The sequence below is a fragment of the Anguilla rostrata genome, chromosome 15, assembly GCF_018555375.3.
Source record: "Anguilla rostrata isolate EN2019 chromosome 15, ASM1855537v3, whole genome shotgun sequence".
Taxonomy (NCBI): domain Eukaryota; kingdom Metazoa; phylum Chordata; class Actinopteri; order Anguilliformes; family Anguillidae; genus Anguilla; species Anguilla rostrata.
The window spans coordinates 11,905,597-11,928,478 of NC_057947.1; the positions used below are offsets into that span (position 1 = coordinate 11,905,597).

The following is a 22,882-nucleotide window of genomic DNA, read 5'->3' on the forward strand; positions in this document are numbered from 1 at the left end:
GAACCACGTTTAAACGAGGATAACCGGGTTGCCATGGATACGTCCTCCAAGACTTCCATAGCAATGGGAGTTCTGGAATGCTGCTCTTAAGATGAATAAAGCAAACTGAAAGAGGAGCCCAACGAGGCAACATTAAATATTGAAACTCTGAGTTATTATAGTTATTATAATTAAGTTATTATAATATTATAATTATAATTAATACATTTTTAGACACCCTCATCCAGTACGCCAGTAGGGATTCAAACCTGTAGCCCTCAGGTTTTCAATGATGAACTTACTGTTGCAATATATCACTGCTACCCCACAAAACTGCTAAATCTGTTATTGGTCTATTATTGTTTGAACCTATACTATATGCATAAATGCTGTGTGAGCTTCTGTAATTGCCTCTTCTCAGCTCTAAAACAAAAAAAACAAGACAACCTTAGATAACAGAGTTATCTAAATTTGCATCTCTCTCTGTCTTTTGTGTCTTTCTCTCTCTCTGTGCAGCTGAGATTGGGGATTTTGATGAGACTCAGAGTAGGGAGCACCTCCTCACTAACAGGTATATGCCTGACCAGGAGGCTCTGTTAGACAGGATTATGGACTGCCATCGCAAACACACGTGAGTTCTGTATGTGTGTGTGTGTGTGTGTGTGTGTGACAGTGTCAGACCAAAAAGGCTTTTAAAAGACAGCATCCATAGGGAAGTGGCCCTGTTTCCACAGCGACCCACTATGTGAGCTCACAGCCGAATAAGTAATTCACTGCAGCAAACAGGATACTTTAGGACAGGCAGGTCAGTGTAGGTGCAGCAAACCACTGCCACCCCTCCCTCAGCTGCACAAATGGGCTGTTCCAGAGGGCAGGGGGCGGGGCTAGTGATCTCTGCAATGAGAGCTGTCACCTCCGCCGGCGCCGAGCCGTCTCACCTGTGCCGTCGGGCAGGGGTGTGCTCCGAGCACCGACAGCCTGAGAAACCAGCGCGGGAAACGGGTCTCTCGACAGCAGGGCTGTCTGCGGCCAGACACTAGCTTTATGCCATCTGCCCGCGGGGTTTGTCTGCTGCCAGACTCTCTCGAGTAAGACTCGTTTGTTTTATTATGACTGCCCACATTCTCACAGTCAGTCTGACGCACAGTCTCTAGCCGGCATGAAACTTATTTTAGCGCGGTTTCTTTTTTAAAAGCAGACTGTCTGTGAGAGATCTGTCATGAAAATAAAATTCCATATGCTTTCAGGCCTGCCCAGCTCTGTTCCTGGAGATTTATGGCCCTGTAGGTTTTCACTGCTTCACTAATTTGGCACCCCTAATTAACAGCTCAGTGAGATCTCTAGCTGTTGAATGAGGTGTGCTTTGTTAGGATTGGAGTGAACCTACTGGACCTGCTCTACGTATTTGGTCAAAAAATGGAGGAGTGTAGAACCAGTGAATGACGGGTTCAGTCTACATGATAAATCACATCTTTATTTCATGTTTCATTTTGTACTAAAAGTGAAAATGCTGCAACGGGTGGGCAGGGCGCTTTAGTCTACCTTTGATATCAGTGCATATGAATTAATCAGCAGCGTGTTGACTCTGAGCTTGGTCCCCATCACTCTGCATATAAAATATGCATTGAGAAGCCGCTCCTGTCCTTACAGGAGAGACGGCCTGTTTGAAACGCTGTCAGAGTGCAGCAGTGAGCCTCTCCTCTAAACACTGTTTCACAGCGCACTCAGGGTGGGGGGGGGCGGGGGGCACTTCCATTTCTATTCCCAGAATTCCCTGAGGGTGTCTTCACTGAGGTGACCCTATTTTTTGAGGTGTTTCCAAAATGGAAGTGTCCTGACTACGCCCCCCCCCTTGCCGCCTCCACAGAGATGTAAACACTGAATCCCGTGTGAGGTGCTGATCCACACTTTATTTGGGCTCTCTGCTAGCAGCTCTCACCAGCCAGAGACAACAACAACACTAACAGTGGAGTGTCTAATTAAGTGGCGCGCACAGGAAACAGGTCTTCGTTTTGGTACATCCCACCCAAAGGGAAGCGTTTTTGATATCTTGGGCTCTTAATGAGAGCTGTTAAGTTTGGTAACTTTAAATGGCTGTTTTATACTTGCTATTCAGGCAGGGTCCCTGAAGAACTGTAGGAACTAATTGATCTATTTAAATATGATGACAATTTACGAGATTAACTGTAGCTGTGCTGAACAGATGCCAGATAATCTTATCTTCCGACTGTAAATTCAAGAGGATTAATGACTGTTTCTGCAAGGCTGAGGAGTTCCTGTTTCCACTGGAATTGCTAAGGAATTAAAGGGTTCCTGTGATGGGGTCTTTGGTGGTATTGGAAAGAGATTGCCATTGCAAAGTATGCATGCTCTGATATCTTGTCTGTCTCTTTGGTGGGACTTTGGTGTGTGGTCATGTGACCTGATGATGCCATGTGTGGTCATGTGACCTGATGACGCTGTGTGTGATGTTGTTTCTCAGAGGGCAGACGCCGGCGGAATCGGATTACCAGCTGCTGGAGATCGCCCGTCGGCTGGAGATGTACGGCATGCGACTCCACCCAGCCAAGGACAGGGAGGGCACCAAGCTGAGCCTGGCGGTGGCACACACCGGCGTCCTGGTCTTTCAGGTGACCGTCAGAATGGGGGGTCAAAGGTCACAGTGCACTGCTTCTACCAGGCATATCCCTAGAGCACTATACTGTGTGGAAGAAGGGTTTTTGGGAGGTGTGAGGCTATTGAAGCTCTGAAAGGTTGGAGTTCACATGCTATCAGTGACTCACTGATTTAAACCAGTTTAGAGCAGAGTCATTCCATCGGTTACTATGACTCATTAAACAGTGTGTGGCGGCCCCCATCTTTACAGGGTTTTTAACTGCTTTTTGGGGGTTGTAGAAGGTGGTTCAAATTTCAGAATTTTTGTTTTGCCTACGCCATGGGAAAGATAACATGCATTTTACGTGTTGCCATGGGGGATGTGATTAATAATGAGCATTTTTGCGTGGGGGGGAAGCATGTTCAACTCTCTGGGGGTTGATTTAATATCCTGGAATGTCACATAAAACCGATTTTCTGTTATGGAAACCAGTAGGTCAACACTGACGCCTGAGATTTGAAGACAAAAAATTTAATAATTGTCCTTGGGGGGTAAAAAAAGGACACACAACACATTATCCTGTTCACAAATCACCCCAGACAGAAATAACAAAAGTTATTATCTTTATAATATTCCTGAAATGATGGGTGGATGAAGAGGTGATGGAGAGAAAATTAATTTCTCCAGATCAGATTTGGAGCATTTTAAGCTCCAGTTCTAATATTGCATCTCTGTTGTAGGGGCACACAAGGATCAATGCCTTCAACTGGTCCAAAATTCGCAAGCTGAGCTTCAAGAGGAAACGCTTTCTCATCAAACTCAGGCCTGACCTAAATGTAAGTGTCGTCGACATGGAAACGGAGCGTGCTTCGTGCCGCAGGTTAAATCGGAAAATAAAAAACAAGTATTTGCCTCAGATCCCAGGAAGCTTGGAACTGCTCCTTCGTGCTTAAATCAGTTGACTTTGCCTTTTGAAAGGTGACCGTGATGAATTTGACCTTCTTGTTTCATAGAGCCACCTTTTTTCCTGACCATGTGACCCTAAGCGATGTAAAACACAATATTGATCATTATCCTCCAGGCGTCGCTGTTTGCACTCAATTATCAATCCCATTAAACACGGCTGATAATCGAGTGCGCAGTTATCCAGTTAGCGGCTAATTGAGACATTCCAAAAGTGCCCTCATTTGGCCCACTGCAGGGAGGAGCGGTGGAAGGAATGCTAAGAACGGGGAGGACAAAAGAGTGTTTCTCTGAGCGAAAGAGCGTGGCAGTACCCTCCGCACACAGACGGATTTCACGCATTTTTGCCCAGCTCGCAGTGTGTCGAGATTATTCACAGGCACAAAGGTACAACGGACCGGCGTTTGGAATTCAGAAAGAGGCGCAGAATGAAAGTCTGTGATTGACTCTGCCGAGTCGTCCGTCGGCGAGGAGGCAGACAGCCGTGGTCTGCGGCCGGGTGCCGTCCTCCATCTCGCGGGTGCATTCTGTGAGAGGAGACATCCCTCATCTTCAACCGGGCGTGTAATAAATGGCGGGGCGACTCCATCAGCCCTGCAGCTTCGACAAACTTATCTTCCGGGGACAGACTTGCATGAATCACACCGAGAGAACTCTCCAGAACATGCGACAGCGTATCTACAGTGTGTAATTCCTCTAGTGATTATTCTACGGCTGCAAATGTGATCAAAAAATGTTCACAAGATTTCAAAGTGTATTTTAATAATGTGGCTGTATGCGTTATGGACAATGTAACATACGTGTTGCAAGCGTGCAAACTGAAGACATGCTATAAGGTGACCTGCTACATTCAGTGTGCTTAACCTACCCTGCACTAGTTGTTCAGTATATGGGCAATCGGTTTTCCCTGAGGGTAACAAGCTGGTTGCTACTGCAAAAAATATCTTCAAATACTGTCCAAGCAGGAAATTGCACTTCATAGAGAATCTAAAGGAAGCAATTACAGAAAAGGTTTATTTTTCCACCAATAGAACTAGCCCTGGGACCTGGCAAACGTGTTATGGACAAGCATTCACTCCACATCATCAGTTGGTCACAGGAAGCAATAAACAAACTGACAGTGCTCAAATTTAATTTTTAAAAATTAGAGCACTGTCTTTCAGCTGTGACATTACCATTTTCTCGTCATTCAGTCCAAACCAGTTTTTGGTTGCTTTGTACTCATACCCTCTGCTTTTTTATTTATTTTTTGCTGCCACTTTAATTATAAATGCAGGTATCTGGATATGACGACCCTCTTTTTAATAATTCAAACGATGAAAAAGGAACATGTCCCTGTACAACATCACACGGATTTACCCTTTTCCACGGATTCTGTGCCAATTAGCAAATCTTTTACAGAATCGGCGAAAATCAGTAAATTAGAAGACATTAGCAGAGCTGTGGTTCTCAGTAAACAGTTGTGCTGAATTCAACATATGTCTGTGCCAGATGTAAGCAGCTCTGTCATTAGCGTTTAATTGGGAAAGATGGATAGGGGAAGGTAATTGTTTGACAGGTGGTGTGAATTAAAAGGCTGCATCTCCATCTAGTTGTGGGAGGACTGAAATGCAGAGCAGTTCAGGTTCATGTCACTCTGGGTCACATGATCTTAATAAACTCTGTTTGTCTGTGTGTTGGTGGGTGTGTCTGTCTGTCTGTCTGTCTGTCTATTTGTCTGTCTGGCTGTGTGCGTACAGCAAAGCGCGTATCAGGACACGTTGGAGTTCCTGATGGGCAGTCGGGACTGCTGCAAGGTGTTCTGGAAGATCTGCGTGGAATACCATGCCTTCTTCCGCCTCTTTGAGGAACCAAAACCCAAACCCAAACCCGTCCTCTTCACCCGTGGCTCCTCCTTCAGATTCAGGTAGTGTAGGAGGTGTGGAGGTTCAGTTCAGGTTGGGCCAGGTGTGGGTTCTGTGTTCAGTTAGGACAGGTGTTAGTTCTGTGTTCAGTTAGGACAGGTGTGGGTTCTGTGTTCAGTTGGGACAGGTGTGGGTGCTCAGTTTAGGCAGGTACAGGTGTGTTCTGAGTGGTAGGAGCAGCTATAGGAATGTATAGAAGAGCTTCTGCATTCAATGTAATCCAGTGGTGCTGTATGAACATTGGATGGTTTTTTCAGGATGACTTGAGTGGCTTTAATGTAATTTTACATGTTTTCCATTTCTTATAATATGAAATCATTTTTGGTTAAATACCTTTCTTAGGGATACAATAGTATTGCCCAAACTTGAGTTCACGTGAACCGGTACATATGGCTTTGCTGTGTGTTTTTCCTCCTGTCAATCACCTGACCCATACCTCTCAACCTCTTCTCTCCTCCTCTCCCTCCAGTGGACGGACACAGAAACAGGTGTTTGATTACGTCAGGGACTCGGAATTTAAAAAGATCCCCTTTGAAAGGTAAGTATTGTTTTTAGGCTTGTTCTCTGACCTTGATTATTCACAGGGGTTATTTATGAATTAGGCTCTGTCCATCCATCTCACAGTTGGGCATATCAGTATTCTGTCCAGAGAGCATGATTACCCAGGTCAATGTTTGTAGATGTGTGCATGTTTGTGTGTGCATACCCCCTCTGTGAATGAGTGTGTGTGTGTGCGCGCATGTGCGTGTGTGCGTGTCTGTATGTGTGCTTGCACACCAGTGAATGTGTGTCTGTGTCTGTGTGGAACAGCCATAGGGTATAGTCTTCAAGGTAGGATTCAGCCCGGTAACAGTCTTTGGTGTGGTTGGGGTAGTGGATGGGGTCCATTAATCTCAGCTTCTATTCCTACTGTCACAGGAAACACAGCAGGGTCCAGTCTCACAGCAGCCAGTCTCCACTGCCTTCACTGCAGCGCCCCCAAGTGCCAAAAGAAGTGAGTGCAGCTGTCCCTGTTCTGAAATGCAACAGCGCTTCCCAACAGAGCTGTGTGATTGAGACTGAGCGCCTGTCTGTCTGTCTGTCTGTCCGTCCGCAGAGCGTGATCAGCTCCTCAGGGGACGAGCTGGACTCTCCGAGCCGGTCGGGCTGGCGGGAGACGGTGTCGGTCAGCGTGGAGGACTCGTCGGCGTCGCGGAAAAAGAGCAGCCCCTCCCCCCAGCGCAACGGGCGCGAGGAGCGAGCGGGGCCTCGAGTGGAGCCGTCCCCCTCTGGTCAGCGGGCGGAGCGTCTGAGCACAGGTCCGGCACGGCGGGCGGCCCAGGCTGGCCCCACCCCCATCCCGTACACCGACCACAGCGGCGTAGATAACGAGCGTGAGCCCAGCCCGCCCAGGCCACGCCCTGTCAGGCCCCGCCCCCGCACATATGAGTATTACTTTGAGGAGGACGAGCCTGTCGTCCGGGGCGGGGGCGTCAATGGGGGATACCGGCGTGTTCACAGGCGTAGTGTGGGGTACGGGGAGTACCCAACGTTCCACTGCCCAGAGCTTACTGATGAGGACCCAGTGGGTGTTTCTCCCTATGAGGGTATGTCTACCCATGGGGGCGTGGCCATCCATGGGGGTGTGTCTCCCTACAGGGGTGTGTCTACCCATGGGGGTGTGTCTCCCTATGGGGGCATGTCTCCCTATGGGGGTGTGTCTACCCATGGGGGCATGTCTCCCTATGGGGGTGTGTCTACCCATGGGGGTGTGTCTCCCTATGGGGGCGTGTCTCCTCCCTCCCCCTACAACAGCACCCTGGTAGATGAGTTATTCCAGGGTTCTGTGCATCGCTGCCCCCCAGTGGCACGTTGCACTGACCAATTCGGCCCCGCCGAGGAGAACGGGCACGAGCCGTGGCCCGCTCCCTGGGATGAGGACGGATACGATGGCGGTGACCGCGACTTTAACCCGCGGCCCGTGCTAGATGAGGTCCCGCACTATGGCAGATGTTCTCCAGCCACACCGCGGTCGTCGCGTTCGAAGAAGAGCCTCGGCCCCGCCCCCGTCCCCGCCCACCAGCCCCGCCCCGTGTTCTCGCGCGCAGAACGCATGGCGGCTCTGGAGAGCCGCATGTTGGCCAATGGGCTGTCCACGCCGGGCCTGTCCAAGCCCCGCCCCCACCTGGACCACATCGGCGCCGTGCAGATGATTGACGGCTCTGGGAGCAGCGGCTCAGAGTCCAGCGAATCGGAGATGGGCGGCTCCTCTGGCCGTCGACTGAGCTGCGGAGACTCTGCCCCCTCAGGTGGCCCGTCCCGCACGCCCCTCCCCCGAAACAAGTTCTCCTTCGGCAGCCTGCAGCTGGAGGAGGAGGTGGAGGAGGACGGAGGCTTTGACTTTAGCGATGAGGATGGTGCACGTGTCTTCAGCTGCTGAAGCCCCTCTTTAACTTTAGCGATGAGGATAGCGCTGTTAGCATCCCTTTGTGCACTGAGCATGTGCAGTGAAAGCTCTCAGTGGAAGGAGGGGTGGTATGTGTGTAGTTCGGGGCTGACAGGCAAGCCAGGGGGATTCACATAATGAGCACTGAGTTCCAACAGGGAATGGAGTGCAGTTACCCCCCCACACAATGATTCTTATCATCTGGCAGTGAGCCCCCCTAACCCTAACCCCCCCCCCCCCCCCACAATCCTGGTGAGAAAAGGACTGACCTATGCAGAGGGATCCCACACAAAGCCTCTCTCCTGCAGGACACATGTGCAGATGATTACCCTCACACAGCTCTGAGGTCTGATAGGATTTTACTGGAGTGACGAACGATGCAACGCACGTCCGCCCGTTCGTGATGAAGGAGCGGTCTTCCCCAGTGCCAAGCCCTCCCACCCACACGTGGTTCATAAATCAGCGACCAGAGAAGAGCTGACTGCTCCACAATGGTGGAGTTTTAGATTGAAACGTTATGCCTCTGGTCTATTAAACAGGGGCATAAATTTAGCCAATAGCATAGTTTGACTAAACCTTGGGAGTCTTGTGTCACAGTCGGAGAGTGCTCAGTGTTAGGCCCATACGTGTGCATTATGTGGTATACACACTATGAGTAGATCAGAGTATTAAATAGGCTGAATCTACATGTCTGGTCAAATGGCTTGATGAATGTTGATGCCAGAACAGAACAAACTTCTGTTCTCATTTGCCATTGTGGTGGAGACTTAACACGTCAACTGTGCCCTTATTTTGCTCTTGTAAAGAATAACAAGCTACTAATAATAGTAATTTGCTGTAGACTCATGTTGGCTAGTTAGAAGGGAATGTTTACAAATGACTTAAGTATGTCGTGTTGTCCAGTATGTGACATTTATTGTGTACATTGTAGTTAAACTTGGACATTTCAAAGCACTGCACACTAAAGACAGAGAGTCATTATACTTCTGTGTATATCGGGTTTCCATGGAGACAGCTTGTGTTTTAGGTCTTGGTGTATGTTTGGTGAAACTGCTGTTTAGCTCTCTCTCTCTCTATCTCTCTCTATTCGAAGTATTGTGGGTATACTATGTGCGTTTGATAAAATGGCACAACATATAAAGCTTCCAAGTGCTGGGGACAATGTCGATTCTATTTATTGATATTCAATTAAATAATTCTTTGTCTTTGAAAAAAAAAAAGTCTTTGAAGGTCGTAATGGGAAGTTTTTGATTTCATGAACTGAATGGACTGAATTGTAATGGATGTGGCTCATGCCCTGATGCTGATCAGTAGGAGTAGTATCAGTGATGTTGGTGGTTTTACTGTAGGAGTAATGTCATTGTGTATTTTGGAAAGTCCCAAAGAGATGGTGCTTGAGAGTAGATCTATGAGAGCACTGGGAAGGAGATTTCCAGATCTCACACAGAGTACTGTAATTCAGACAGTGCAAGGTTATTGCTGTAACTCATCTATGGTACTCATTGTTTGTATATAAATTGTACCATATTACTTATAACACCGTTTAACTAATAATTAATTGTTCTGCTCTTCTGTCTCACCTTCTGAAGTTTTTCCGGGGCACTAACCCATATGAGAAGCTTGTCTCACATTGTCTATTCCCATTTTTACCCAGAATTCACTGCAAATGTAGTCCCATCCCTACAGTACTCCTTTGCTCTTCGCTTTTGGCTCTTCGTTTGTGTTTCTTTCATGTTCATGTGCACTTTTCTTTTCCTGTGTGAGCTCTAAGCACCTGGGTACTCTTTCTCGATGCTGTCATTTGTTTGTGGTTTGTCCTGGTTCTTCACATTTCAGTGGAAATAAAACCATTGCATGATGGTGAATCTCCTGTCCGGTGTGAATGTAAGTCTGAACTGGTCTCTGTTCCTGTCTCCTGTCCCCCTGTGCTGCTGCTGTGTTATGGCTGAATCTGAGACTGACTAGGACCACAGGACTGATAAATTATAACTAACTGCTCCTGTGGAGAACTGAACGGCTTAGGAGTGAAAATGTAGAGCACATGGTGTGTGTGTGTGCGTGCGTGCGTGCGTGTGTGTAGGGGGCCGAAAAACTGTAACGTCCCACATCTCACTATCCTCATAATTCATCACTGTCTGGCTCTTGCGCTGGCTTCTGGGTCACCTACTTACAGTTTGGCATGTATTTCATTTGTATAAATATACCTACCGCTTCTCACTCAAGTTTTACTGTTCCTAATAAGCTCCATAATGAGGTTACAAAATTGGTCATTCAACAGGCAGTAAGTTGGACAACCATGTCCTGGAACGGTGTAGTAGTTTTTGTCCCAAACCGTGTTTTAAAACTCTTTCAAAGCACCTGCTGGTTGATTCTACCCTAGTCACTAGAATCTATGTTGTTATAGATAAAATATTAGTGTCTACTTGTACTCTTTAATTATATTAGTTTCTTGTGTGTGTGTGTGTGTTGCATATATATATGAGCAGTATTGCTGTAGTCCCCACAGCTCTCCTGTCTGTCGTAGACAGTAGTCATAGACTAGAAGTGCGCCAGTTTAATCACTCTTTCATCCATGCTAAAATACTGCCAGTGCATGCAGAGGGTGGGAAACCGAGGCAGGCGAGTATGTAATTCAGTACTGCGGTAGGATTTGACGGCAATGTAGGTATGCTGGCTGTAGGAAATAGGGTCTTTTTTCTTTCCAACGGTCCTGAGTGAAAACTGAGATTCAGTTGGCAAGTTTTTAATACAAGAGTGTGGCTTTTAGCTCGTTTTGTCTGGTTCCTATAGTGCCTCTATTTGTATAGACTCGTGTATGACAATCAGAATCCTCTTATTACCTGTAACCCCAGCTTTGCGGATTGTCCTGCATGTTTGAAATCTAATGATCAGTCTGGAATGCACTTAGATACAGCATGACTAATCTTTTTTCCCTCTCTCTCTCTCTTTTTGTCCCCCTTTTCCTCCCCCCTCCTTGCTCCCTCTCTCTCCCTCACAGGAGTGATGATGAGCTGTCCCCGGCTCTCGGACTCGCCCAATCAGGGTGCAGTGAACGGTCAGAGGCGTGGCCTGGCCCCCGGTCAGAGCCTGGACGGCCCCCAGCCCTCCCCCCTCACCAGCCCGCTGCTGAACGACGGCGGATGCACGCGCACCGACGATGAGGACGAGGTTCGGAGGAAGGTTTGTGGTCCAGAGAGAGGGACCGTAGTCAAGGTGTTCTTGAGGGGTGTGGGTGTGGGGGTTCAGCCGGGCTCTGGCTTTAGGCTCATTGTTGTTGTTACCTAGATGTGTGTAGATCAGGGGCCTGTAGCCCTGATACTGGACTGCCACAGGTTGTGCAGGTTTCCATTGGTTACCAGGGCTTAATTAATCAATTAAAGCAGTTGATTTCACAGTTGGCCCACCTCGCCTCTGAATTGGTTGCCGATTTTAAAGTGAATCCAGAAACCAGCAGACCATTTGGCACTTCTGGGTGGGTTTGCAGACCGCAGGTACACTGTAAATAATTAAATTACATAAAATATGACCTCTAAAGTACAAAAATAGTTTGGATTATGCAGCGGTCTTCTTTGAAGGTCACATTATTTTAAAGTTCACGTTATTTTAGACCCTGGTCTGCTGAGCTACTCGTCAAGAATTATGTGACAAATTGGGGACGTGTCAGAGTCAAGCCCTCTTGCCTCGAGTACGCACAGCTCATTCTGTTAGCCGTTAGCTTTGTTAGCCAAATAACATTGATTTAATGGAGACTGAGAATCACCCCCTGACCACTATTTAAGAAGACACTTAATAAACTAAACTGAAATGAACACCTCATTATATGTTCATTTGCTTGCATAAGTACACATCTCATAATCAGAATGTGCCACTATAGAAAAGATGTTTTAACCCATTTTTAATGCGAGGCATGGCTCCCCAATAGCTTGGTCATGGGCACCAGGGGCTTATCTCACCAGCTCAGAATGGCAGACCTACATTACTGTCCCCCTCCTAAAATACGCTGTATGTGGGTCAGTGCTGTGGACGGAACTGGGCTGCTTTATATTTCAGCGAGTCTCCCTGGAAACATGTATGTTCTGGAATAGGGCTTGGCAGCAGTAGTGTGTGCAGTGATCAGTTTGGGTTAAGTCAGTTTGGGTTAAGTACTCTGTTCTGGAATAGGGCTTGGCAGCAGTAGTGTGTGCAGTGATCAGTTTGGGTTAAGTCAGTTTGGGTTAAGTACTCTGTTCTGGAATAGGGCTTGGCAGCAGTAGTGTGTACAGTGATCAGTTTGGGTTAAGTCTGCGGTCAGTTCGTAGTGCGAGTTCTCTCTCACGTGTCCTCATTTGTTTTTTCTCATTCATGCATTCTGTGATGCATTCCCTCTCTCGTGAGTTCTCTCTCGTGTGTTCTCACTCTCACATGTTCTTTCTCGCTGCTGCAGAGGTTTCCTACGGACAAGGCCTACTTCATCGCCAAGGAACTGCTGACCACAGAGAGGACGTACCTGAAGGACCTGGAGGTCATCACCATGGTGAGGCTGAGCAGATGGACGTGTGTGCCTCAGTCGCCATGGCAGCCATGGAGCTGATCATTTACTTTACATCAGCAGCTTCACGCAGGCTTCAGTGCTCTGTGCTGGTTGGCTGTTGCTTTTATTATATGACCCATGCACTCAGGCTTCCTCGGGCATTATGGGATAGCTATGGTGACAGGGACATGGGTTGGTGTTTGGTTCCGCCTCTCTACACCTGCTCTAGTATGTTCTGCACTAGGACCGTTTGGTTGCGAATCCAGTTTGAAATTTAACCTTGACTGATTTGGCTCACCCAAGGGTTCCCGCTGCCAGAACCTTGGATATCCAGCTCCTTATCTTATCTCGATTTTGAGTGTATTTATTTGTTTTTGCCAGTGTTCCTCAGTGCCCGTGGGTTTAACAGGGATGTTTACACGCAAACATGCGCACACTTCCTCGCCCAGCTCTCAGGAGGGCCAGCTGACTAAACAAGGAAGTGGAAGGGGAGGAGCCCCTGGGAGTTTAATCATTTAGGAAATACCTGCCAGGGCAGGGCCAGCACCACAGGCACGTTCCTCAGTGCAGCTCGTGCAGGCCTCTTTTAGCTGGTCCTGCACAGACTGGGTAAACCAGACCAGCATAATACCGCAGCACACAGCTGAGCCTCAGAAAGAGAGAGAGCGAGAGAGCTGAATTCACAGCCTCTCTGATGTCCGTAGTAGGCCTTTCGGGTAAACATATCGGGTAAATATTTTGTTTGGCTGTTTCAGAAACATCTGAGAGCCAACTGTTACTCACCTCCTGCCTTGGAGCCTACACACACACACACACACCAAACCACCCTCCCCCACAAACCCACAGCTGTCCCAGACTGAGGCCAGCTGTATCAAAGCCACACTTTCCACATCCCCGGCAGAGGAAGAGGAAGCTCTGTGCGGTTGGATTCCTTGGATCGGGCCCTCTTTGATGCTCTCCTTCCCGAGGGCTGTAATTGGACGATTGTGGCATTGATTTGCATATTGATCACACGGCCATCAGGGGATTGGGCCCAAGCTGCGGCCCTGATGTGCAGTCATCAGACAGTGACAGAGATCGTTCGGCAGCAGCGCATCTCTAATGCGACACAACCAGGTCTGTCAGTCTTCTCTGTGAGGGCACAGCATGCCCCGCCCCCAGCAACATGCCCCGCCCCTGAAACTGCTCACAGGTCACAGCTCTACACACGCACTAGGATTAGAGTGATGCCGCTCTGATAAATAAAATTATTGTTATTTTGTAATCTGTAACGGACCTTTGTGATGTAAAATGTAATTGTGTGTTTTTGTGTGCACACGCATGTGCACCCATGTTCTCATGCATGTATTTCTGGGTCTTAGTCTTTTCAGAACTCAGTAGGGAAAGACGAGGCTACACCCGAATCTCTCAGGAACTCCATCTCCTCCAACTTCGAGCCCCTGCACAAGTTCCACACCAGCTTCCTGCGGGAGGTGGAGCAGCGGCTGGCTCTGTGGTGAGCTGGGGTGGGGGGGAAACAAGTCCACAACGTTTTGTTTCTGAGATATTTTCAGCATCACTCTCTGCTATCTTGTGTCTATTCTGGGAAAAAAAATGGATGTGGTGCCTGTGTGTTTTTTGTGAATTTGAGATGCACTGTATGTAAGAGACGACTCATCCAAACACACCTTGTCTGTTTCCTAAACATCCTGCGTGTTATTCCAGAACATTTGAATGAGATTCAAAACAGTAATTAAACCGCTCTCGATTGCCCTCGGTGACAGTGCGGGAAAACTGGTTGGTTTACCTGAGTGGAGGTGTGTAGTGTGAAGCGGACATACCTGCTGCGGTGCCTCAGTGAAAAGGTTGAGCTTGACTATGATAATCAGGAAGATAATCAGGGAGCAACAGAATTCTCTTCCCCAGCAACACAGCATACAGATACTCTGGTTCCACTTAGTTGTGATTCTAGAACAAGACCGTTCTATAGATGAATTGATATTGGATTATTGTCTGCTGTTCAGTGTGTGGTGTGTTCTTCTGTGATTGCTTATAGTGAATAATGGCCTGTGTTGGTCTGACTGGACTACCTTTCTCTCTGAAAAGCATCTGTCTGGCTTTGGCCTGTATATATGCCGAATTGGAGGGTTTCATAGTTTTAGGGGATCCAGTATGTCAGTGGTTTCCAACCCGCTTCCTGGAAATCTACCGTCCTGTTGGTTTTCATTTCAACCCTAATTCGGCACACCTGATTCTACTAATTAGCAGCTCAATGAGATCTGTAGCTGTTGAATGAGGTGTGCTAAATTAGGGTTGGAAGTGAAAACCTACAGAATGGTAGATCTCCAGGAACAGGGTTGGGAACCACCACCACAGTATATGAATGTGCCACATCAAATGAGGAACAGTGGTCACTATGGCAACAGCTAGGCCCTGAGATGAGTACTTACTATTCCTGTCTAACACCCCCCCCCCCATCTTATTCTGTAGTCCTGGCAGCGTGTCAGAGAATGTGTCCCACCCCGGAGGGCCTGATCGCCCCCCCACCCCAACCTAAACTAAGATGGTGATCGTTGGCAACCTCATCATCACAGCAACGCGGGACAGATGCGCTTGGGAATGCACATAGCGGAAACCCGCTTCATTCCAGCTCCAAATCTTTCATAGTGACACCGCCGCGAAGTGCCATTTCACTCTGACACCGGCTCTACCCATTAACTCATATTTCACTGAGCCGTCAACATTAGCTGCTAATTCACATGTCGTTGATACACCAGCCCTGTGAATTCATTTTTCACTTTGATGCCAGCTCTAACTGAGAGTTCATATTTCATAGCGACACTAACTATAACCGTTAATACATTTCATAGGAATACCTGCATTGTCTGCTAATTCATATTTCATGGTGACACCAACAGTACACCCTAATGCAAGAAATACACACTATGCACGCCCTAATACATGCATTTCATAGTCACTTTAACACTACGTACTGATTCAGATGTTTCCAAGTGACAACTACAAACTGATGCATATATTTTATAGCAGCACCAATGCTGTCTGCTAGCCCTTATATTTCATAGCAGCACCAATGCTATCTACTAGCCCATATATTTCATAGAACACCAGTGCTATCTGCTCGGTCATATATTTTGTAGTGATTCCAGCCCTGCCTGCTAATTCATATATTTCTCAGCGACACCGGCCCTAGCTGCTAGCTCATACTGCAGGGTGCCGTAATGAGTTAAAGGAATGCATGGGCACTCGGTGTGGCTGTTCTGCATATGCAGACCTGCACAGATCAAAAGCATCCCTGCTGCTTGGCCAACCTCTGCTCCCTGCACATCTGTCCAATTTAGAAGCGGCGTCGGGCCCAGGGATGTGGAATAAATTGCCTTTAAACAATTCCCTGGAAGGCTTTGAATTCCCAGCATTCCGGGCGCTGCATCCGTGCGTTTTATCTTGTGCACGGGATGGCTCTGTATCGCATGCAGTGATGAGCCTCCCCTCACCAAAGCAAGAGGGACTCTTCACGTCTGAGGAGTTTCACTATGTGCCTGACGGTACAGGAAACACGGCTCACTAGTGACATCTGGTGGATGGACGGTGGTTTATGTTCTGAATCTCCTTTTTTGAACAATTGTTGTGAATGAGCTGCACTCAAGTGCACATTGGTGGTCTTGTGTATTGGTGGGAGTTCCTGATCTCATAACTGAAGCAGCGTATCTCCTCTGGCGCAGCAAAGCTAAATTATGGAAAGCTGAGGGTCAGAGGATAAGTGAGTGGCTTTGAGAAGTGAATGGATGAGAGAGTGATTTGTTTTGAAAAGTGAAGAGGGACATTTGTGAATCATTTTGAGAAGTGAATGATTCGTTTTTAAGGAGTGAAGAAGGTAAATTTCCTGTGCAGCTAAATCTCTGTTCTCTGCAGGGAGGGACGGTCTAATGCCCACATTAAAGGAGACTACCAGCGCATCGGGGACGTCATGCTGAAGAACATCCAGGGCATTAAGGTGAGGGGCTCGTGTGGTCCTCATGTTCAATGAGATACAAACAGTTTCCTCACAATCAATAAGACTTCCATTGCTCTCCCTGCTGCATATCACCTGTCTGTCTGCCTGTCTGTCCGTCCGTCCCTGTCTTCCTTCCACAATACCATCTATCTGCCTCCCCATGTGCCTCTCTTTCTCCATCTATCATCATGTTTTTGCCTTCCTGTCAGTGTGTCCATGTGTTAGTCTTTTCTATGTATCTATCAGCCTGTGTTCCTTCCTGTCAGTGCGCCAGTGTGTCCGTGTGTCAGTGTGTCAGTGCGTCAGTGTGTCAGTGCATCTGTGTGTCAGTCAGACAGTGACCCTCTCCCCCTCCCCCCTGCAGCAGATGACGGTGCACCTGCAGAGGCACTCGGAGGTGCTGCTGGAGCTGGAGCGGGCGTGCCGGGCCTCGCGGAGGGTGGAGGCGCTGTGCCGCGACTTTGAGCTGCAGAAGGTGTGCTACCTGCCACTCAACGTCTTCCTGCTCCGCCCCCTGCACCGCCTCATGCACTACAAGCAGATCCTGGAGCGGCTGTGCAAGCACTACCCGCCCACCCACCAGGACTTCAGGGACTCCAGAGGTACAGTACAGAGCCCCCTCTCAGCACATTTGTGTCCCTTACCCAGACCCACTGAGGCAGTCTGGGGGTGCTTGTACAGTGCTTTAAGTGGGTAACAGGGGCTAGTATATGTTTTGTCGGCCATTCCTTGATTTGGAATTGAAACTTTTGTGCATGTGTGCAAGCGTGTGAGTGCGTTTGTGTGTATGCAGCTACTCTAGATACAGGGGAGTGTAAATAACAGTGAAGCACTCCAGCCTTTACATGAACTCAACGACCCTTCTCTCTTACGCTCATAATCATTTCCCCATCTGTTTGGCTCTCTGATGGAAAATGAATAAAATCTCATTAAAAGCTTTGTGGAATCTTCTAAACAGCCTGGGCACTGCTCATCCCAGCAGTTCTGGGCCTGTCTGCATCTCCATGCTAAAGGTGCCACTATATGCTGTGGATGTTGTCCTTGTGTAATTATGTGAAGAACATCAAAAAGTATCCATTCACTGTTGGTTTTTAGCTTCTCTAGGGCATCTGGAAAGGGACATTACTGTTTGTGTCAGTGGTTTATCTGCAACCTGATTGGTTCTACTTGTTTCATCCAGGGTTTCGTCACAGTTAAAAAGGTTTATTTGGCTTTTATTACCATCTTCAATTTTAGACCCACCTACATGAGATCATGACTCAGAAGTAGCCGACCACTGGTTTATTCGCAAAGCACTTCCCCAGAGTTTGGGCTGACTAACGTCAATAGTACATAACCTATAGTACCCTTGGGTTAGTGATTCTGTGACGCTACCTGTATTTAAAAGACCCTAGGGGCAGTGCTAATGGTGACCTTTCTCTCTGTCTCTCACACACACACACATCCACATGCACATACACACACACACACACACAGCTGCCCTGGCTGATGTGTCCGAGATGGTGGCCCAGCTTCACTGCCCCATGATCAAGATGGAGAACTTCCAGAAGCTTCTGGAACTGAAGAAGGACCTGGTCGGAATCGACAATCTTGCTATACCAGGACGGGTGAGTGCATGGGCGCAATGCAGCCGCAGTTCCCCAATTTCTCCTCTGGAGGCCCCCCTGAAGTTTTGTGATTAAAGTTTAAAGTGTTAAACTGAAGTATTTTCTCTTGGATGCAGGAGTTTATCCGGTTGGGCTGTCTGAGCAAGCTATCAGGAAAAGGCCTTCAGCAGCGCATGTTCTTTCTGGTAACCCCCTCCTCCGCATCTGTCCCGACCTCTTCCTCCTCTTATTACTTCCTCTTAAATTTAATTACTTGGCAGGAATGTCAGCTGAACTACAGCCATCTCCAGACCTCTGCATCTGTACACACCACTTCATGAAAGCGTTGGAAATCTAAATCACTGCAGGATTCATCCATTTCTAAAGTATACTGACTAAACTACACATTTAAATCCTATTTTTTCATTAAAATCTGAGATATACTGTTCTTAGACATTTATGGCAAAGTGTCTGTGATTAATGTGTTCTAGTCTCTATATTCATGCGTATCTGGTCTCTGCCTGCTTACACAAGGAGAGATTAATAACCCTCTTACTGGAGGAGAGCCAGCAGTAGATCCACCTCTGTGCTGCGTGATGTATGTTTGACACTGAAAGACTTTCACCTCCTGGAGTACCTGAAGTTAGTCTGTTTTCTGTTCTTCCTTCTGGCAGTTCAATGACGTCCTGCTGTACACGAGTCGAGGGATGACGACAGCCAATCAGTTCAAAGTCCACGGGCAGCTCCCCCTCTACGGCATGACAGTGAGTACAGCAGTGGTGTTGCCAGGGCGACACAATGTGCTGTGTCTGCTGTGAGGCAGTGCAGTGTAAATATGTTAGTCTCATGCTCAATATCTAAGTTCAGTTTGAAATTGTAAAGCCATTTGCATATGTAAGTGCCTTGTGCTTTGATCTTGCTTGAATGTGTAAGCTCCATATGGAGACACTCTGGATATTGTCTGTGGGTGAATAGAACTACAGTAACCCACTGTTCCACACGGCACTCCATACATGAAATGAGAGGGTGGCAGTATTAATGCCAGCGTGTGTGTGTGTGTGTGTGAGAGAGAGAGCAAGTGTGAGTGTTAGCTTCTGCATGCGCGCGGGTGTGAGTGTTAGCGTCTGCATGCGCGCGAGTGTGAGTGTTAGCGTCTGCATGCGCGCGAGTGTGAGAGGTGTCGAGGCCCGTTGTGCGTGACTGCTGTCTCCCTCTGCTCTGTTCTCAGATCAGGGAGAGCGAGGATGAGTGGGGGGTGCCCCACTCCTTCACCCTGTCCGGCCAGCGCAGCTCCGTGGTGGTGGCGGCGAGGTAAGAGCGCGGCGCCGACGCCCCGGTGACACGCTGCGCTAGGGCGCTAGGCGCTAACCCGCTTGAGGGACAGGAGACCTCCCGTCCCGAGGTCTCAGGCCCAGTCTGTGGGCTGAACAAGGCTCTCTGTGTCCCACCACAATAACGCCATTCATCACTCAGACAGCGCACATGCTCATCGAAACAACCACAGGAAATATTTACCAGGCCAGGGCCGCTCGGAGGGGATGGAAAATCTGTCAGTCCTCCTTATGACTGGAACTTTGCTGACAAACTATTTCAACTTGAACCATTCATTATTCTCTCCTGGTTGCTGTGTTAATGACTCAATGCTACAGATAGCAAGTTTAGGACTCAATGGAGTTTCAACCCTGTCTCATTAAGTCAAGTGACCAAGTGTACCTCTGGTCAGTGTTAGTGTCAGCATTAGTCTTGTGACTAGCCCATTGTGTAAGAGCAATGCTGTCAATCCCCTACCTGCCCTTATTGATTTTGTAGTCTGACGCTCATCTATTTTACTGGTTATACCTGTGGTTAGCATTAGCCTCATCACCAGCCCATTGGCTTGAAGCAGTGCTGTGACCCCAAAGGACCTCATTGAAGTGCATAGCACTGCTGATTGGTTTAGTTAGCTAGTGTTGCCATTGGCCGTGCCACCAGATGTTGGCTGAAAGCAGTGCTGTCTCCACCAGCTCTGTATCAGAGATGGAGAAGTGGATGGAGGACATCAAGATGGCCATTGACCTGGCGGAGAAGTGCAACGGGCCCAGCTCTAACCCCGTCGTGGCCGGCAGCCCCCAGGAGAACAGTGAGTGTTAGCACCACACCACCGCGCCCATTGCTGTGGACGCCAAACCTGTAGGGGCAATGACCAGGGCACCGACCGGGATTCCGCCAGTGTCATGAGAAGTGGTCTTTGGGTTTGCATGCTATAGTGGAGAGCACGTGTTTATCTGCGCTCTCCCAAATCAATAGCAGAGGTTCCAGCAATGAACAAAAAATGGGGCATTCCAAGTTAGGGAGACAAGTAGGGGGCGGCATGCAAATTTTGAACTGTCTGTATGAACTATCTGGCCAATCACTGAAGAAAATGTGTGTAGTAGACAAAAATTGGCTGCAGTGTGGACTGTGTCCATACTTTTCCACCTTAAATGCAGTTGCTGTGTGTGGAATGGAAGATTTAATTCTCTTCTACCTAAAACACTGATATTGTGTGTGATGAAAGACTTAATACTGTTCCTCTCTAAAGGCGTTTGTGTGTAGAAACTCTGCCTCTCCGGGTTGCCCTGTCCGGGAACAAGGGGAATCTCTTTAACGGCTCCTTTCACTGAATTTCCCAGAATCCTCGGAGGACCCGACTCTAGACCAGGAGTCGGAGGACGACCTGAGTGCCTCGCGCACTTCCCTGCAGAGACAGGAGGCTCACCGTGGTAACACCACAGTGCATGTGTGCTGGCACAGGAACACCAGCGTGTCCATGCTGGACTTTAGCATTGCCGTGGAGGTACCTGCCTCAGCCCTGCCCTCCCTCTGCTTCTGTTCCTCCTCCTCCTCCTTGTGTGTGTGTGCGTATGTGTGTCCCTGTGTGTGTGTGTGTGTGTGTGTGTGTGCGTATGTGTGTCCCTGTGTGTGTGTGTGTGTGTGTGTGTGTGTGTATTATGTTTAAACTGTATTCTCCCCACTGGGGCTAGTGTTCTCCAGTTCACATCCTCTCAGCCACTGTGAAACTCATCTGCCTGTCGATAGCTGCCTGCTATGCCTGTACATTAACTGCACTCTCAGCAGATTCTGCTATGACTTACACTGCTCACATTTCACTCAGTGTGTGTTTATACAGCACCTGACCTGGCTCAAATCACTATTACTCATCCCTCAACACTTCACATGCAATTGAAAATACTGCAGATTACAGATCATTTCATAGCTGCACGTATTTTCAACAATATACAATTATGATGTCTGTACATTTCTGTCAATAACATGCTTCATGTTGAAAATAAATTTGAACCTTCAACCCAAATCCCTTTTCCAAGCCACTCCCAAAAAACAGTGCCTCTTCAGTACTCTTAAAGCTGAGTATTTGAAGGAGCTGAATTTTTAAGCTGCACACTAAGAGCCTTTCCTGAGAGAGAGGCTGCGGTTGGCTAGCTGGTGTGCCGTGGTTACTGTAACCGTGGTGTGCTAGCGGTTAGTGTGGGCAGATGGGTAATTATGGTTTCTGGGAGGTGGAACTGAAGGTCACTGCTCTCAGCCCTCTTTCACAGATTTAACTCTCTTCAGGTCTGCCTCTGTTACAGCCCTGGTCTCACCTCCGAGACTCTGTCTCTCTGTGTCCCGTATCTCTGTCTGTCTGTCCGTCTGGTTCCAGCTGAGACTGTACTTTTGAGGATGTTGTCATGAGAGAGGGCCTAAGGTCACACATTGATACATAGTGGAGGGGGGATGTCTTATCTACTGTTTCTACCAGTGTTTTCTATCTATTTTTTCTAACTACTCTCATTTCTCTGCACGTCATACTGAACGGAGAGAGAGCGGTGTGATGTTGGTGTGAAACAGCCCATATCACCACAGAGAAACACTGTGGTATGTGAGGGATTTTTTTGGGAACAGGTTGATGTGAAATGGCAGTGCATTGGGGTGATCTCATGACACATATCCCTGAAAGTGTCGGTCTGTGTTGGACTCCGTGTTCTAGGCAGGGTGTGGCGGGCTCACTGTTTGCACCAGGTGTTTGTGGGTTCTCTATCCACAGCTGACACCCCCTGGAGTGACCTCTGACCCCCTGTGGTTAACCTGCTGCTGTCCGTTTGTCCTTCCCTCTCACCCTTATACTGTCTGTCTGTTTATTGCTCTTCTCCCTCTCTGTCAGTTTGTACCTATCCCTTCTTCTCTCACTGTCTGTATGTCTCTCCTTCCCTTTCTGTCTGTTTCCCTCCTCCCACATTCCTTCTCTCTTTTTCCCGTTCCCTCCATCTCCCTGTCTGTCCGTCCCTCTCCCTCCTCTCTCTCTCTGTTTGTCTGTCTGTCTGTGCTCCCACGGTAGAGGACCCTAGTCCAGTCAGTGACTCAGAGAAACCTCCCCCTGGGCGTGGCAGTGGGGCGGGGCCTGTGGCACTCTCTCTAGTCTGCTGGTACCGCGTGTGCAGCCTCTCCTTTAGCGATACCTGCAGGAGCACAGAGGTAACCATGCCGACAGGCAGGCCCCACCAATCGCACGGCAGCATGGTACACCAGGCAGACTGTTAGCAGAGCCTCAGATTTGTAGTTTTCTTTATTTTTAAAAAGCCCCTGGTAAACCAGGAGGTCCTGGGACCCTGGGTTTCAGTGCAGTGATGCACCCTGTGGGCCAGGTCATCCTGTACTGGGCGTACCCCAGGGAGTCAGTGGGACTGTCCTTGTCCCATTGTGCACCACCACCCTCCTCCAATCAGGAGCCTGTAGTATGCCTGCACCAGTTGCACATGATTATTACTCCTCTGGACCAATCACTGTGCAGCTCAGCAGGTACTGTGTGGGCTTGATTTCAAGAAACAGACACAGGCTTACGGATGCAATTAGGCATTCCTAAAATGGGGGAAAACTGGGGTTAAAAAACTGGGGGAAACTTTAGGATAGTC

General features: G+C 48.3%; 1 protein-coding gene across 5 annotated transcripts in view; it reads left to right on the forward strand.

Annotated features, from left to right (window-relative positions):
• Positions 1-22,882, forward strand: part of LOC135240906 (FERM, ARHGEF and pleckstrin domain-containing protein 1-like) — a 90,117-nt gene that overhangs the window by 49,174 nt on the left and 18,061 nt on the right. For 4 of the 5 annotated variants that reach the window (XM_064310946.1, XM_064310944.1, XM_064310945.1 and 1 more), the window contains 18 exons: positions 496-610; positions 2,462-2,609; positions 3,316-3,411; positions 5,278-5,444; positions 5,912-5,980; positions 6,361-6,436; positions 6,539-6,740; positions 10,866-11,047; positions 12,291-12,380; positions 13,739-13,872; positions 16,287-16,368; positions 16,733-16,970; positions 17,845-17,975; positions 18,092-18,160; positions 18,629-18,718; positions 19,183-19,265; positions 19,958-20,073; positions 20,606-20,769. In XM_064310946.1, coding sequence (XP_064167016.1) covers positions 496-610; positions 2,462-2,609; positions 3,316-3,411; positions 5,278-5,444; positions 5,912-5,980; positions 6,361-6,436; positions 6,539-6,740; positions 10,866-11,047; positions 12,291-12,380; positions 13,739-13,872; positions 16,287-16,368; positions 16,733-16,970; positions 17,845-17,975; positions 18,092-18,160; positions 18,629-18,718; positions 19,183-19,265; positions 19,958-20,073; positions 20,606-20,769 — 2,252 coding nt within the window. The remainder of the gene's footprint in view (positions 1-495; positions 611-2,461; positions 2,610-3,315; positions 3,412-5,277; positions 5,445-5,911; positions 5,981-6,360; positions 6,437-6,538; positions 6,741-10,865; positions 11,048-12,290; positions 12,381-13,738; positions 13,873-16,286; positions 16,369-16,732; positions 16,971-17,844; positions 17,976-18,091; positions 18,161-18,628; positions 18,719-19,182; positions 19,266-19,957; positions 20,074-20,605; positions 20,770-22,882) is intronic. The other variant, XM_064310948.1, reaches the window with a different exon arrangement.